Genomic DNA, 13,597 nt, shown 5'->3' with positions numbered 1-13,597 from the left:
TATCAGCAATATTCATGATTAAATAAAGTTCCACAGAAAAGTATTTCAAAAATGGCATGCAATAATTTTCCCTAGTAGATCTGATGATAAGGAACCTAGCAAAATTTGTTTCAACAAATTTGGAGCCATATAACTCGAGATCTACATTTTCCAAGCTATTTCATTCATTTCTGAAATCATTTTAGAAATCGTTTTGAAAACCAGCCGAAGAAAACGCTGGGTGCACCCGGATCTAAACACGCATGCACACACAGAGACTGACAACGGGCCCGGGGGTCATCGGGACCCCACCCGTCAGCCCCTGAGGCAGAGGAGGCCGCGCTGTCCGGCGGGAACTCGCCGTCGGCGAGGTGACCGGCGACGAGGTCGCCACCAACGTGACCACCTTGCCAAGGCAGACACGGTAGTGCAAATGGTAGGGCCGAAGGAGCTCGAGAGCGAGCTGGCCTGTGGCCATGGCGGCGCGGTGGTGCGGCTCACCGCCGGCCGGCCATCTCCGGACGAGAGGTGGCGTGAGAAGTGGCGCGGGAGCTTCACCGAGCTCGGGCGGTGCTCGTGCGCATGAAACGAGAGTGAGAGGGAGTACGGAGGGGCGAGGTCCGCGGAGTGGAGTGCTCCGGCGAGCTCGGCCACGACTCCGGCGAGGGATTCTCGGGGAAGGGGAGCTTCCCATGTCTTACCGAGGCGAGCACGAGGCGTGCGAGGAGAAGGCGGTGCTCAGGGCGAGATGGAGTGAGCTCAGGTGAACTGGCGCGGCCAGAACGGCTACGCCGGCGATGGCGCGCGGCGGAGCGAGCGCTGCGGCTGCTGCTTGCGCTGGCAAAGGAGAGAGCGAACTGGCAGAGTGAGGAGGGGCGCAGCGGGGTCGGCAGGTGAAGGCGAGCGCGTGGCGTAGCCGGGCCCACCGGGGTGCCACCCGTACGCCATCGCCGGCGTTCGGCGGCCACGCGGCGGCTGCGGCCTGACGCCGGTCGGCGTGGCGCGCTGGCGAGCGAGCGAGGCGCGGGGCAGGCTGGGCTGGCTTGCGGGGCTGGGCCGGAAAGGAGGCGGCGGCCCGCTAAGGAAAATGAAGATTTTCAATTTATATTTTCAAGATATTTTTTAAATGCCAACTTTCAAACATTATTTTGAGCAAGAAAATGACATCTTTTGAAATTGTACCAAAAATGAAAGTTGCTTAGAATTTAATTCCCTACAACTTTTCTTTTATGACCAAAGTCCAATTCTATTTAGATTTTAAATTATAGAATCAAAGTTAAATTTTAACTCAAAAACCCTAATTTTGGGAATTTACTTTGGAAGCAAAGTTTTGAATTAATTTGAATACAAACCTTGCTCCAAAAATTGTGCTAAACAATTCTAGATGACTTACAAGCATAACCAACGGTTTCTACTCAACTAGCAAGCAAGAATCAGAGCAAAACAACTCTAATAAGTGTATGCATCATTTACTTTTCACAAACATGTTTCGTATGTTTCGAAGTAATGTTTCAGTTGTTATATGCAAGATTACGCATGTATGATTAGGATGCTTGATGATGCATGATATGTATGATTAGCAATGCCTAAATGCAGGCATAACACCGGGGTGTTATAGGGGCTTCTATTTAAGCCCCATGGCCGGCTCTAGCTCACTCTCTTGGCCATTTGCATTGATATAGCAACCTTGTGAGCTTAGCCAAAGCCCTCCCACTCATCTCCATCATTGATTCATCATCTTTGTGAGATTGGGAGTGAATCCAAGTGCATTGCTTGAGTGTTTGCAACTAGAGGCACTTGGTGTTCGTGTTTCACAGCGAGATTCGCTTGTTACTCTTGGTGGTTGTCACCACCTAGATAGCTTAGAGCAGCGAGGATCATCGAGCGGAGGTTGATGATTGTCTCTGGCTCTGATCGTGGTGATTGTGAGGGGTTCTTGATCTTTCCCCGGCGGAGAGCCAAAAGGTACTCTAGTGAATTGCTCGTGGCTTATGTGATCCTCATCTTGTGTTGGTTGTGCGGCACCCTATTGAGGGTTTGGCATGTGATGCCAATTAGCGCGTGAACCTCCAAGTGAGTGAATCGCCACAACGAGGACTACCTTGTCGACAAGCAAGTGAACCTTGGTAAAAAATCATTGTGTCATCATTTGATTCCGAGGTGATTGGTCTTCATTGATATTGATTCTTGTGGTTGATTGGTTCATTCCTCGACATTGAGGTATAACCATCTTACTCTCTCTCTCTCTCTCTTTACATTACCGCAAACTAGTTATCAAGTTCTTTAGTGTAGCTAGTTGTGAGAGCTTGTTAGTTTAGTTAGTGTGGCTCTTTCGTTAGTCTTTGAGAGCACACTAACTTAGTGTAGTGACATAACCATTGTGTAAAAAAAACTATATAAACTAGAATTGTGGTAGGTGGCTTGCATTTTTAGTAGGCTAGCGCAACACTTGCTTCGCCTCATAATTATCTAACCTGTTTGTTAAGTGTTGTTGTAGAAATTTCTTTTTATAGGCTATTCACCCCCCCCCCCTCTCTAGCCATTAGGACCTTTCAGCGGTGACGGTGGCTTCGGCGCTTCTGCTGCGGCAGCGGCGGCGAGGGGGCCCCAAGCGGCAGCGGCTTCATCTCTGGCTTCACCATGGCAGATCAACAAAGTAAGTGCTGGACTCTCTGAATTCAGTTCCTGACAAATCCATTTCGAGCAGTCTTGTATGAGCAATGTGTTGTAGCGGCTATTATCATTGTCATCAATCCATTTAGTGCTAGAATCATAGTTCAATGTGTTGCTGCTCATAAATCTGACAAAGCAAGTGCTCATCATAGTTCAATCTTGCATAGTTTGCCATATTAACTCAAGCTTTGTACTTAACTCAAGCAACTATATTAATTTTGTTGCCTTTTGTGTCTGCAATTTGCATAGGTCATCCATCTAGTACCGCCTTTGCCCTAGTAGCAGGTCCACAACATGCTATTAACTCAGATGACCTTGCATGGTCTCATGTTACTTCCCAGACATAACCAAGAAGCAAAATCTGAAGTGCAAATACTGTGACAAGCTCTGCAGTGGTGGAATTACCAGGATAAAGTACCATCTTGCTGGGATTAAAGGATTCAATACTACTAAGTGCTTGAAAGTTCCACCTCAAGTGCAGCAAGAGATGTTTGCTTTGATTACAAAGAAGACTAGTGAATAGGAAGAGAAAGCCAAAGAAAAGGAAAGGGAAAGAGCTGAAGTTGACATAGATCACTCAGACTATGGAAGTGGCAGTGAAGATTCTGAACATGGCAATGTTGTTCTTGTGGTGAAGCCAAAGGAAACAAAAGGATCTAGTAGCTCTAGAACTGTAGTACATAGTGGTTCTATTCAGAAGTACTACAAGCCACCTACTATAGAGGAGTCTGCTAAGACCAAGCTAAGCAACAAAGTTCAAACAACATTGACAACCTAGAAAAGAGAGGAGAGGAGGGATAGAACCTGTGAGTACATATGTCAGTGGTTCTATGAAGCTAGCATTCCACACAACACAGTCAGCCTTCCTAGCTTTGCTAATATGTTAGAGGCCATTGGACAATTTGGTAGAGGTCTAAGAGGGCCCAGTCCCTATGAGATGAGTGGACCATTCTTGTAGAAAAGGAAGGAAAAGGTGTTGGACGGATTCAAGGGGCATAAGGAGGCATGGGAGCTCATAGGTTGTTCAATCATGACAGATGCATGGACAGATAGGAAGGGTAGGGGAGTGATGAATTTAGTTGTGCATAGTGCTCATGGGGTACTCTTCTTAGACTCAGTGGACTGCTCAAGTGATATGAAAGATGGCAAATATATCTTTGACCTTGTGGACAGATACATAGAAGAGATAGGGGAACAACATGTTGTCCAAGTGGTGACTGATAATGCCAGTGTCAATACAACTACAACAAGTCTATTGACAGGAAAAAGACCTTCAATATTTTGGAATGGATGTGTTGCTCATTGCTTGGATCTCATGCTGGAGGATATTGGGAAGCTTAGACCAGTTGAGGAAACAATTGCTAGTGCAAGACAAGTGACTGTGTTCTTGTATGCTCATACTAGGATGTTGGATTTGACAAGAAAATTTCTTAAGAAAGACTTGGTTCGCTTCGGGGTTACATGATTTGCCACTGCTTATTTGAATCTCAAAAGCTTGCTGGACAGCCAAAAAGAGTTGATGCAGCTGTTTAAATCAGATGAGATGGAAGAATTGGGTTACTTGAAGCAGGCCAAGGGGAACAAAGCCAACAAAGTGGTCAGGTCTCAAACCTTTTGGAAAAATGTTGACACTGTAGTTAATTTCTTTGAGCCATTGGCTAACGTGTTGAGAAGAATGGACAGCGATGTACCATCAATGGGTTTCTTCCATGGATTAATGCTTGGGGCAAAGAAAGAAATTTCTGGGAGGTTTGACAATGATAATAGCTGCTTCAAAGAGGTTTGGGAAATCATTTATAAAAGATGGGACAACAAGCTCAAAACTCCACTACACCTGGCTGGTTACTATTTGAACCCCCACTGCTATTACCCAAATAAGTCAGAGATCGAGAAAGATGTATCATTTAGAGCAGGTGTGATTTCCTATATTTCAAAGATGGTTGATGATGAAGAAACCCAAGACAAGATATTTGAAGAACTCGACATGTATCAAATTCAGCGAGATAATTTTGGATCTGAAATTGCCACAAGGCAGCGAAAGAACATGAATTTCAATCCAGGTGAACAACTGAACATGTGAACTTAATTTGATTGTCGAATATCATATTTTTGTTGTAACTTGTTTAATGTTTATGCAGCAAAATGGTGGCTGAACCATGACACAAGCACACCAAATCTTAGGAAATTGGCAGTAAGGATTCTGAGTCTCACCTGCAGCTCCTCAGCTTGTGAGAGGAACTGGTCAGTATTTGAACAGGTAAAAAGAAATTTGTGACATGTAGCCTTGTGTGCATGCTATCTTTTTTGAATTATAATGTTTCTTCGTGGAATTTAAATCTGACCTACAGCCTTGTGTTCACTACTTGACTCATAGGTTCAAACAAAAAAGCGCAATAGGCTACTTCATGAAAGGATGAGAGATCTTGTGTTTGTTAAATTTAACTCTAAGTTAAGGAATAAGAGACAGAAGAAGAATAGAGATCCCTTGGAGAAGGAAGTAGATGATGTTGTGGCAGATGGTGATAATGAATTCATTACTGGTATTATGCCTTTGCCAAGTGAAATGGAACAACAATGTACACAAGAATCACAGCAACGCACACCACAACAAGTAGAAGCAGAAGCACAAACACAAGCTAAAAGGAAAAGGCCTCTGCGCCCTAAGAAGAGGAAAGTCAAGAGCCTACAGTCTTAAGAAATGGTCCAGTGCGGAAGCTTCATCATCCAACTCAGAAGATTGTAATGATGGTATTCCAATGCAGACTACTAACTCTGATAAGTCTCCCTCTCCCTCACCCTATGTCTCTGAGTATGATGAGTGATGACTAGAAGAAATGAAGATTGCAATATTACCTCATAATCATATTAGTAATTTAGTATCCACTATCCAGAAGACCAGAACTCTTGTTGTCTTTATTCCAGAATGTTGTACTTTTGTGAAACTGATGTTTCAGTATTCTGTTCCACTTAGCTTGTGATGTAATATACTCCTATCCACCTGTAATGTACTCCTTTGAACTGGTTGTGTATCAATTAGTAATGGTTATGAAGTTATGCCAAAGTCATGTCTTTTTTTTTTACAAAAATAGCTAAATAGCATAGCTGCAGCTATCTTCCGCTATAGCTGTGCTTAGCTGTTCGGAAGGCCAGCCCCTAAGAGGCATGGCCGGCGATTTAAAACATTAATTTTGCCGCATGGCTTTACTGATGCCCAACCACGCGTCCCTCAACATTCTGTGTATGTATATTTATTATGCGAAATATTCGAAATGAAGCATCAGTTTAATTATTCCCGTGTGTTAATTCGTAGAAAAATTCCTTATGAGCAATTTCTGGACGTACGCACGCATGCGCGAAAGTCATAGAACAAAGGAAATAAAACCACGAATTCTCCTCCTCAGGTCTGCGACAGAGACGGTGGTGTTTTCTGATTTGCCGCTAGCTGATGATATTAACTGAAAGGCGACAAGACGCGGACGACCTTACAAATACTCCAACATTGCACGTCCCTGTACACATGTATATATAGTAGGGGGGAAAAAGAGTGGTCACATATATGGAGAGGCTACTGAGTAGCCTGCTATAAAATAAGTATTCTGTAGCTCCCTCCATTTACGATAATTTTATATACTAATTTACGATAATGTCAATACATATTTACGATAGTTGAGTTACTATAACACATGAGGATATTTATCATAATGTTATAGTAAACCACTTAGTAAAGAGTTACTATAATCTCGTAAATTAACATAGTAATTATCGTAACTCAAAGTGGCTACAGAATAAGTTATTTGGTAGCCGGCAGTCGGCTACAGGATGGTAGTTATATATATAATATGTGTGTGTGGTGTGATCACTCTTTTTTTCCCCTACTATATATACAAGCAAGATGCCTGGGGAAGAGCACACGTGTTTTCTTTGTCCTCTTGCTTGCTACAATCTGTGGCGGCCGGATAAGAACATGCAGCGCTGGCTGGCTGAAATAGGAGCTGCAGGTCGGCACACCGCGCCGGACGGGAGAAACGACGACAACGAATCACGCCTACTGTTCGTTTGCTTCCGAATCCGTCATACATAGGCCTTCAGTTCTTCCCCTAAGTTTAGTCGCTATATTGATACATACATGGAGTATTAAATATAGACTAAAAAATAACTAATTATACATATTGCGACTACTTTGTGAGACAAATTTTTTAAGCCTAATTAGTCCATGATTTGATAATGTAGTACTACAGTAAATATGTGCTAACGACGGATTAATTAGGCTTAATAAATTTGTCTTGCGGATTATTGAGGACCTATGTAATTTTTTTTATTATTACTGTCCGAACACTCTTATATGATACCCACATGATACCCGATGTGACACCCTAAACTTTTGCCAATAAATTTAAACACCACCATATTTACGGTGCGTGCAACTGCAACGATGATGTGCGTAGTATATGATTCCATTCCATAACTTGCCAAAACGCCATCGCAAAGAAAGATAATAAGAGTATCAAAACTTGTGAAAAACATTGAAGTGAATCAGTGAGCGCATCACGCCACCGGTGCATGCGGTGGACGCCGACCGCCGTGGCGACCGGCCGCTGCCAGAATCTCGCGGGTCCAGACCCGTTTTATATACTTCAACGTGGACACGCACCATGAAGCATAAAAGAAAAAACAGAATGCTGAGACGTACGTGGGTCCGGTGGCCGCGTGCTTCAACCGAAGGTGACATGATCGATTCCAAGCAGACAAGGCATGCCTATCTATCTCCAATATAATGCGTGGCTCTTTCTGCTGGTCAAGTAGTTCAAGTGCTCATAAAAACATACATAATGCGCGCTTTTCAACTCATGAGACTCTGCATTATCCAGGGTGTGATATATACCGAACTATCGCCAAAATAAACGTGAGGCACGAGCATGTAATTAGGGAAAATGGAGCGGCATCCGTGTGTCCTATGGATCACACACTCATATCTGGCCCTTAATAATAAGCTACAACTGTTAGTGATGTACTCTATATCATCGCACTACCCCAGAACTTCACAACACTGTCAGTTTAAAAACCTCCTTCACTATAGGAATTTAAACCAACTGTAGCATACCGGTAGTAATGGGGTTAACATCACTGCCGGTTCTTATAAACCGACACTGATGTGCAAAAAAAATGCACTGAAAAAATAGAAAAAAAATATTTTAATATCAGGAGAGGTCTCACCGGACAGTCAAACGGTCGTAAGTCACAAGATTTTTCGCGTGAAAAACACGCACTTCGAGGCCACCAGTGCTCGAACCCTTGACGTCCGGCTTCGCATCTTCGGTGCCTAACCACTCCACTTGCAAGCTATTTGTGTCCAAATTAGATTTTCGTCCAAGCTATTTTATGTTCATCTAATTTTGAAATGAGTATTTTGGACCCTAAATAAATTCAAATGAAAAAGTTGTCAACTACAAAGTTTTGTAACATTTCGAGATCTACAACTTTCATTTTGACAGTTTCTCCGTCCGAGGTCGTTTATAAAATTTGAATTTTAAATTTGAGAAATTTAAACGTAGTTTTCTATGACAAGATTATTTCAAATAAAAAACTTGTCATCTACAAAGTTTCATAACTTTTGATATCTATAACTTTCGTTTTGGTTGTTGGTCTATCCGAGATCGTTTAAAAAAATTTAAATTTTATTTTTTTGAAAATTCAAACATAGTTTTTCTTGACAAGACAATTTCAAATCAAAATGTTATCAACTACAAAGTTTCATAACGTTTCGAGATCTACAACATTAGTTTTGGTAGTTCCTCCATCCGAGGTCATTTATAAAATTAAAATTTTAAATTTTATAAATTCAAACGTAGTTTTCCTTGACGAGATGATTTCAAATTAAAAAGTTGTCAACTATAGAGTTCTATAACTTTTTGAGATCTATAACTTTTATTTTGGTCATTTGATCATTTATTTATCCAACAAAGTGGTAGTAACATTGTTCACAAATATTACATACCCTTCTTATAGTTTATGAAACTATAAGAGAGATGTAAATTTTATGAACAATATTACTACCACTTTATCGGATAGAGAAATGACCAAAATAAAAGTTGTAGATCTTGATAAGTTCTACAACTTCTATGTTCATGACTTTTTCAGCTGAAATCATTTAGTATTCCAAAATAACGTTTGAAGTTGCTATTTTTTGAAATTCAAAATTCAAATAGATAAAACACAATCACATGAAAAGATGGATAAAATAATAGCTTTAAAAACACAATAAATTGATAGACCATGATTTTAGAAATTTTTAGGAAAAAACCATCAAATTTGAAGTTTGTATGAGGAAAAACTACTAGTTACAAGTTTTAGCCAGAGATTAAAAAGAGACGTCAAAGTTCTTCGATAATTTCAAAATTTTATTTCAAATAGCATTTTAAAGTAGTAAATGATTTCAAATAAAAATGTTGTCAACTATAAAGTTGCATAACTTTTCAAGATCTACAACTTTTGTTTTGAGCATTTCTCCATCCGAGGCCATTTGAAAAATTCAAATTTTAAATTTTAGAAATCAAACGTAATTTTTGTTAGATAAATAATTTCAAATATTTAGACATCCAAACGATCTCAAATTAAAAAAAATGAACTACAAAGTTGTAGATCTCGTCAAGTACTACAACTTTGATATAAAGTTCGTCTTCATCGGACATCATATGAGAAACTTATGAAGTTTTCTTGCAGGATATCGCTGTCGGTTTAAGCGACGAACCGATAGTGATAGTATCAGTGTCGGTTCTTGGTTAAAACCGGCAGTGATGACCCAATATCACTGTCGGTTTTTAGCTAAAACCGGTAGTGATATGAACCGACAGTGAAGACCCCAATATCAGTGTCGGTTGGTCCTATCACTGTCGGTTTTAGCAAAAAACTGGTAGTGATGGGCTATCACTGTCAGTTTAGTGATGAGGCCGGAACAATGTCCAATTTTGTAGTGGTGTCACTGCTGGTTCATAATTAATACCAAACGAAGTGACAATTTTCAAACCAACAATGAAATAAATGGGTTTTACAGCCAGTGCAAATGACCCCGGTTTAGTGCTAGTAATGCCTATATGCCAGTACGTTATTTCTAGTTTCTTCAATGTTCAATCTATCTACGAAAGAAACGTGCGAATTATAAATCTGCGGAGACACTAGCTAACGATCGAGGATCAAGTTTAGTGTGCTTTGTTTATTTTAATTGCTTCCACTCACGACTCCCGCTCGTGGTGCTAGCTAGTATAGGTGCTTACATTATTTATATCATATATGTAAGCATGAGGTGCACACCATGCATGAGAGCGCCCAGAGAAGGGCCGGAAGAAGTGGGCGCAAGAAAAGTGCCAGTGCGCGTGCACTCCGGACGGCACGGGCGGCTAGTGCACATTATCTGAGATCCGGAGTGAGACAGCGGTGAAACTGAGACTCACTACGGCGACCTCATCCATCCACCTCCACTTGAATGTCCAGCATGTACCAGTTCCATCCGTCAAACATCGACCTCAAAGGCATGTTTGGTAGGCCTCCCAACTAAACGTTTTAGAGAAGGAGTTGTTTTTCAGTAAAAAAAATAGAGGAGTCAGAAATGCGGCTTTGGCTCATTCGGAGAACCCTCTCATGAAGAGCCCTGTCCAAATTGTATTCGCTGCATATGCTATCTGTGAAAGTGTAAAGTAAAAAAAATTTTAGTTATCCTCTGAAGGTAAACGTGTAAAAACATTCACCGTAATATTGGCTCTGTTTGCTTCTCTTATAATCCGTTTTTTCAGCTTATTTTTTTAGTCGAAACAGTATTTTTTTCTCACAACAAATTAACCAGAATAGTATTTCGACTTCTTTTTTCAGCGAAGCAAACGGAGCCATTAAACTACTCCAAAGAAAAAGACTGCAAACCATTATCGCATTGCCCATGATGGGAGACATGCTGAAGATCAGATTCCGGCAGCAACCAGTAGCGAATATAACAATTAATTAAGACGGGCTTGTAATTTGTGCGGTGCTTTTACTATAGTCGCATATTATATCGTACGATCCACTGGTTCAATTTCTTTATCTTATTAATTGCTAGTATATTTTTTATTAGAATGATGCTAAGTCCAAACTCTTACGCTACTTATTGTATCATTTATTCAGAACATAATCATTTGTATTTTTTCACACTAGTACAGAAATATTTTTTACCGATGCTGTTATTTCTTTCGAGGACGCTTCGTAGCTTATAAACCACCTCTATAAATAATCTATTTCTAATGAAGGAAACTGTCACTAAAAATATATCTATTTTTAAGGACATTTTGTTTAAGAGAACCGTTTCTGGAAAATACGATTTTCAAGGATGGTTGTTTATGCCAACTATCTCGAAAAATAGGTGATTTATAGGGACAGTTGACCTAAGTTAACCGCTCCTAGAAATCTATTTCCAAAGGCGGATGACTAATTAAGTCATCCGCCCTTAAAAATAGCTAGAGCATAAATAAATTCATAACTTTTTATAAATAAAGTCGGATGAAGACAAAATTTATATCAAAATTATAGAGCTTGATGAGATCTAGAACATCATACTTGATGACATTTTTATTCGAGATCATAAGGGCCCAGATATATATACTTAGATTTCAATTTTCAAATGACCTTGAGAAATATCCTATATCAAAGTTGTCGTGCTCGATGAGATCTAAAATTTTATAGTTGAAAATTTTTCTTATTTAAGATTATTTATGAGTTAAAATATTAAATCTCACCTCATCCACATCCCGTCGCGGAAGGAGAGGCAGCACCTCACTACCCCAGATCTGGACATCACTGCCGGTTCAAAAACCCCCTTCACTGCCGGATTTTGAACCGACAGTGGCATACCGGCAGTGATGAGGGGTTGACATCACTGTCGGTTCTTAAAAACCGACACTGATCTGCAGGAAACAGTGTCGGTTTCAGGCTCCACCCGACAGTGTCTAGTTGAACAACACTGTCGGTTTATAGTCCCAACTGACAGTGATGGTTGCTTCAAGAGTGTCAGTTCTTGGCTCAAGCCAACAGTGTTGAGCAAGCCTACGCTGTCGGTTCATGACTCAATCCGGCAGTGTCGATCTAGACAACACTGTTGATTGATGGCTCAAGCCAGCAGTGTTGAACAAGACAACACTGTCGGTTCATGGCTCAAGTCGGCAGTGTTTTGCAATACAACACTGTCGGTTTATTGATAACCGGTAGTGTTTTGCAAGACAACAATGTCGGTTTGTGGCTAATCGGCAGTGATGGCCCATTCGCATTTTATTGTTTTATAATTAATTTTAATTTATATTTTTTTCATTGAATCGGGTTTCGCTTTATATACGCTACGTAGACGACAGGTCCATCAATATTAAATATTACAAATGTTACGGTTACAGTTCAAATGTTCTTATCCAGATCTCGATCCCTCAAAAAAAATTGTTCTCGAACTTCACAGATTGTGCAATACTTCTCAGAACTTCTTACAATAATCTAGCGAGCTGCTCTGGGCCATACTGGTCTTTGTACCTCACGGATTGTGTAATAGAAAATACTCCATCTTTTTCCAATACCTCGGCTAAGATGAATTTTGCGAGCTCCGATTGCAGTTCGACGATCTCCATGTCTAACAGCCTTTGGTGGTTATATTTCTTGCGCTGTTGTTCAAAAAAGATAATATCCAAAGCGGAATATTAAATCATTTTGTTAAATTATTAACAGGCATAAATGAAATGGGGATTATACACACCAACTTATCGGCTTCTTTCGATTTCCTACCGATGTAGCGAAGCATTGCCCACATTACATAAAACCCGCATTCATTGTTTCCCGTCGGCTGTGACACGTACTTCCCCTCCATTTCGACAACCTTGAATGGGATCGGCGTCCCACCGATATGTCTTCTTCGGACACTGAGCAACATTAAAGGGAGAAACATTAGAAAGCGGTATGTGTGATTAGAAAATAATATGTTATTAGGATCGCTTACTAATTCAGCGCTGCCACTAGTGCATCTAGATGATGAAATGGTTTTTTCTTCGAGTCCCACACCTCGATCAGATTTTTGTCAAGATTGACACAAATGAAGACGAAATGATTGCTACAATCACAGAATCCTAATTATCGAATAATCTTAAAGAAAAAAGAAGCATAAAATTAAAAGTCGAGAACACATACTCGCAGTTATAGGCTAGAAGTATGTGGGTTTTCTTCTTAATCGTGAATTCGTTGAAACAACAATCAATCTCTATTTTAGGTCTTCCACGTCACATCCATAGAGGCCTAGACATGTCCTCTCATTGACTCGCAAGGGGTCCAAGAAGCCTATGTAATCCCATTTGCTTTTTAGAATGTAAAATTTTGCTATACACCTACATAAAATCATGGGAAGTGCTCAAAAATTAACAATTTGTCTCGAGAGAGTAGTTAATTGTAATATCGCGCGTGTAGGGTACTTACATAGTCCACAACATCAACATTTGAACATCGAGAGAGCGTTTTTGGTATAGCTGAAACAAGCACTCCCACTCGACATCGAACTTCTCTTCTTCATGATAATGGAAAACATGTGGTGAACGGATAATAATCTCAAAACCAAAGTCGTCCGTCTCTGTTGCTTGAGCCATGTAATATTCATGCAACTGGCTCATTTATGTTGTCAGATTTTTATACTCCTCATCGGGAACCAAAATATTGCCCCTTTCATACTTCATTGTCGGTGTTGTCGTCCCTTGTACATCAGAATAGATGGTCACGGCCTCTTCCATGGTTAATCCTAGGTTGTCTTCGACGTACTTCTGTATATTCCTTAAATCTTTATTGTGTATTTCTCCGTCTCTTGTTGTAGCGTATTTATTCTGTGTTTGCCTTTTGAATTCGGACTTCAACAAATATGAAGGCAGTGAGGCACGGAGATTGAAGAAACTAACACAATCTT

At 40.5% G+C, this 13,597-nt stretch overlaps 1 protein-coding gene and 1 pseudogene across 1 annotated transcript; both read left to right on the top strand.

Annotated features, from left to right (window-relative positions):
• The first annotated feature begins 3,532 nt into the window (after positions 1-3,532).
• Positions 3,533-4,293, top strand: LOC136503253 (uncharacterized; annotated as a pseudogene).
• Positions 4,294-4,327: 34 nt separating this feature from the next.
• Positions 4,328-5,347, top strand: LOC136503252 (uncharacterized). The gene is made up of 3 exons (XM_066498390.1): positions 4,328-4,712; positions 4,791-4,909; positions 5,027-5,347. Exons 1-3 carry the CDS (start codon positions 4,328-4,330, stop codon positions 5,345-5,347), a joined length of 825 nt encoding a protein of 274 aa, XP_066354487.1.
• Positions 5,348-13,597: the final 8,250 nt, after the last annotated feature.

The sequence above is a fragment of the Miscanthus floridulus genome, chromosome 14, assembly GCF_019320115.1.
Source record: "Miscanthus floridulus cultivar M001 chromosome 14, ASM1932011v1, whole genome shotgun sequence".
Taxonomy (NCBI): Eukaryota; Viridiplantae; Streptophyta; class Magnoliopsida; order Poales; family Poaceae; genus Miscanthus; species Miscanthus floridulus.
The sequence above is the reverse complement of the archived record's forward strand: the minus strand, read 5'-3'. Positions and strand labels throughout refer to the sequence as shown.

What these genes read in the sequence shown, in the direction of transcription:
- LOC136503252 (XM_066498390.1), top strand. Translation starts at nt 4,328, where the DNA reads ATGGACAGCGATGTACCATCAATGGGTTTCTTCCATGGATTAATGCTT. An exon ending in GAACATGAATTTCAATCCAG is followed by an intron (nt 4,713 to 4,790) that starts GTGAACAACTGA and finishes ATGTTTATGCAG; the next exon opens with CAAAATGGTGGCTGAACCAT. An exon ending in ACTGGTCAGTATTTGAACAG is followed by an intron (nt 4,910 to 5,026) that starts GTAAAAAGAAAT and finishes CTTGACTCATAG; the next exon opens with GTTCAAACAAAAAAGCGCAA.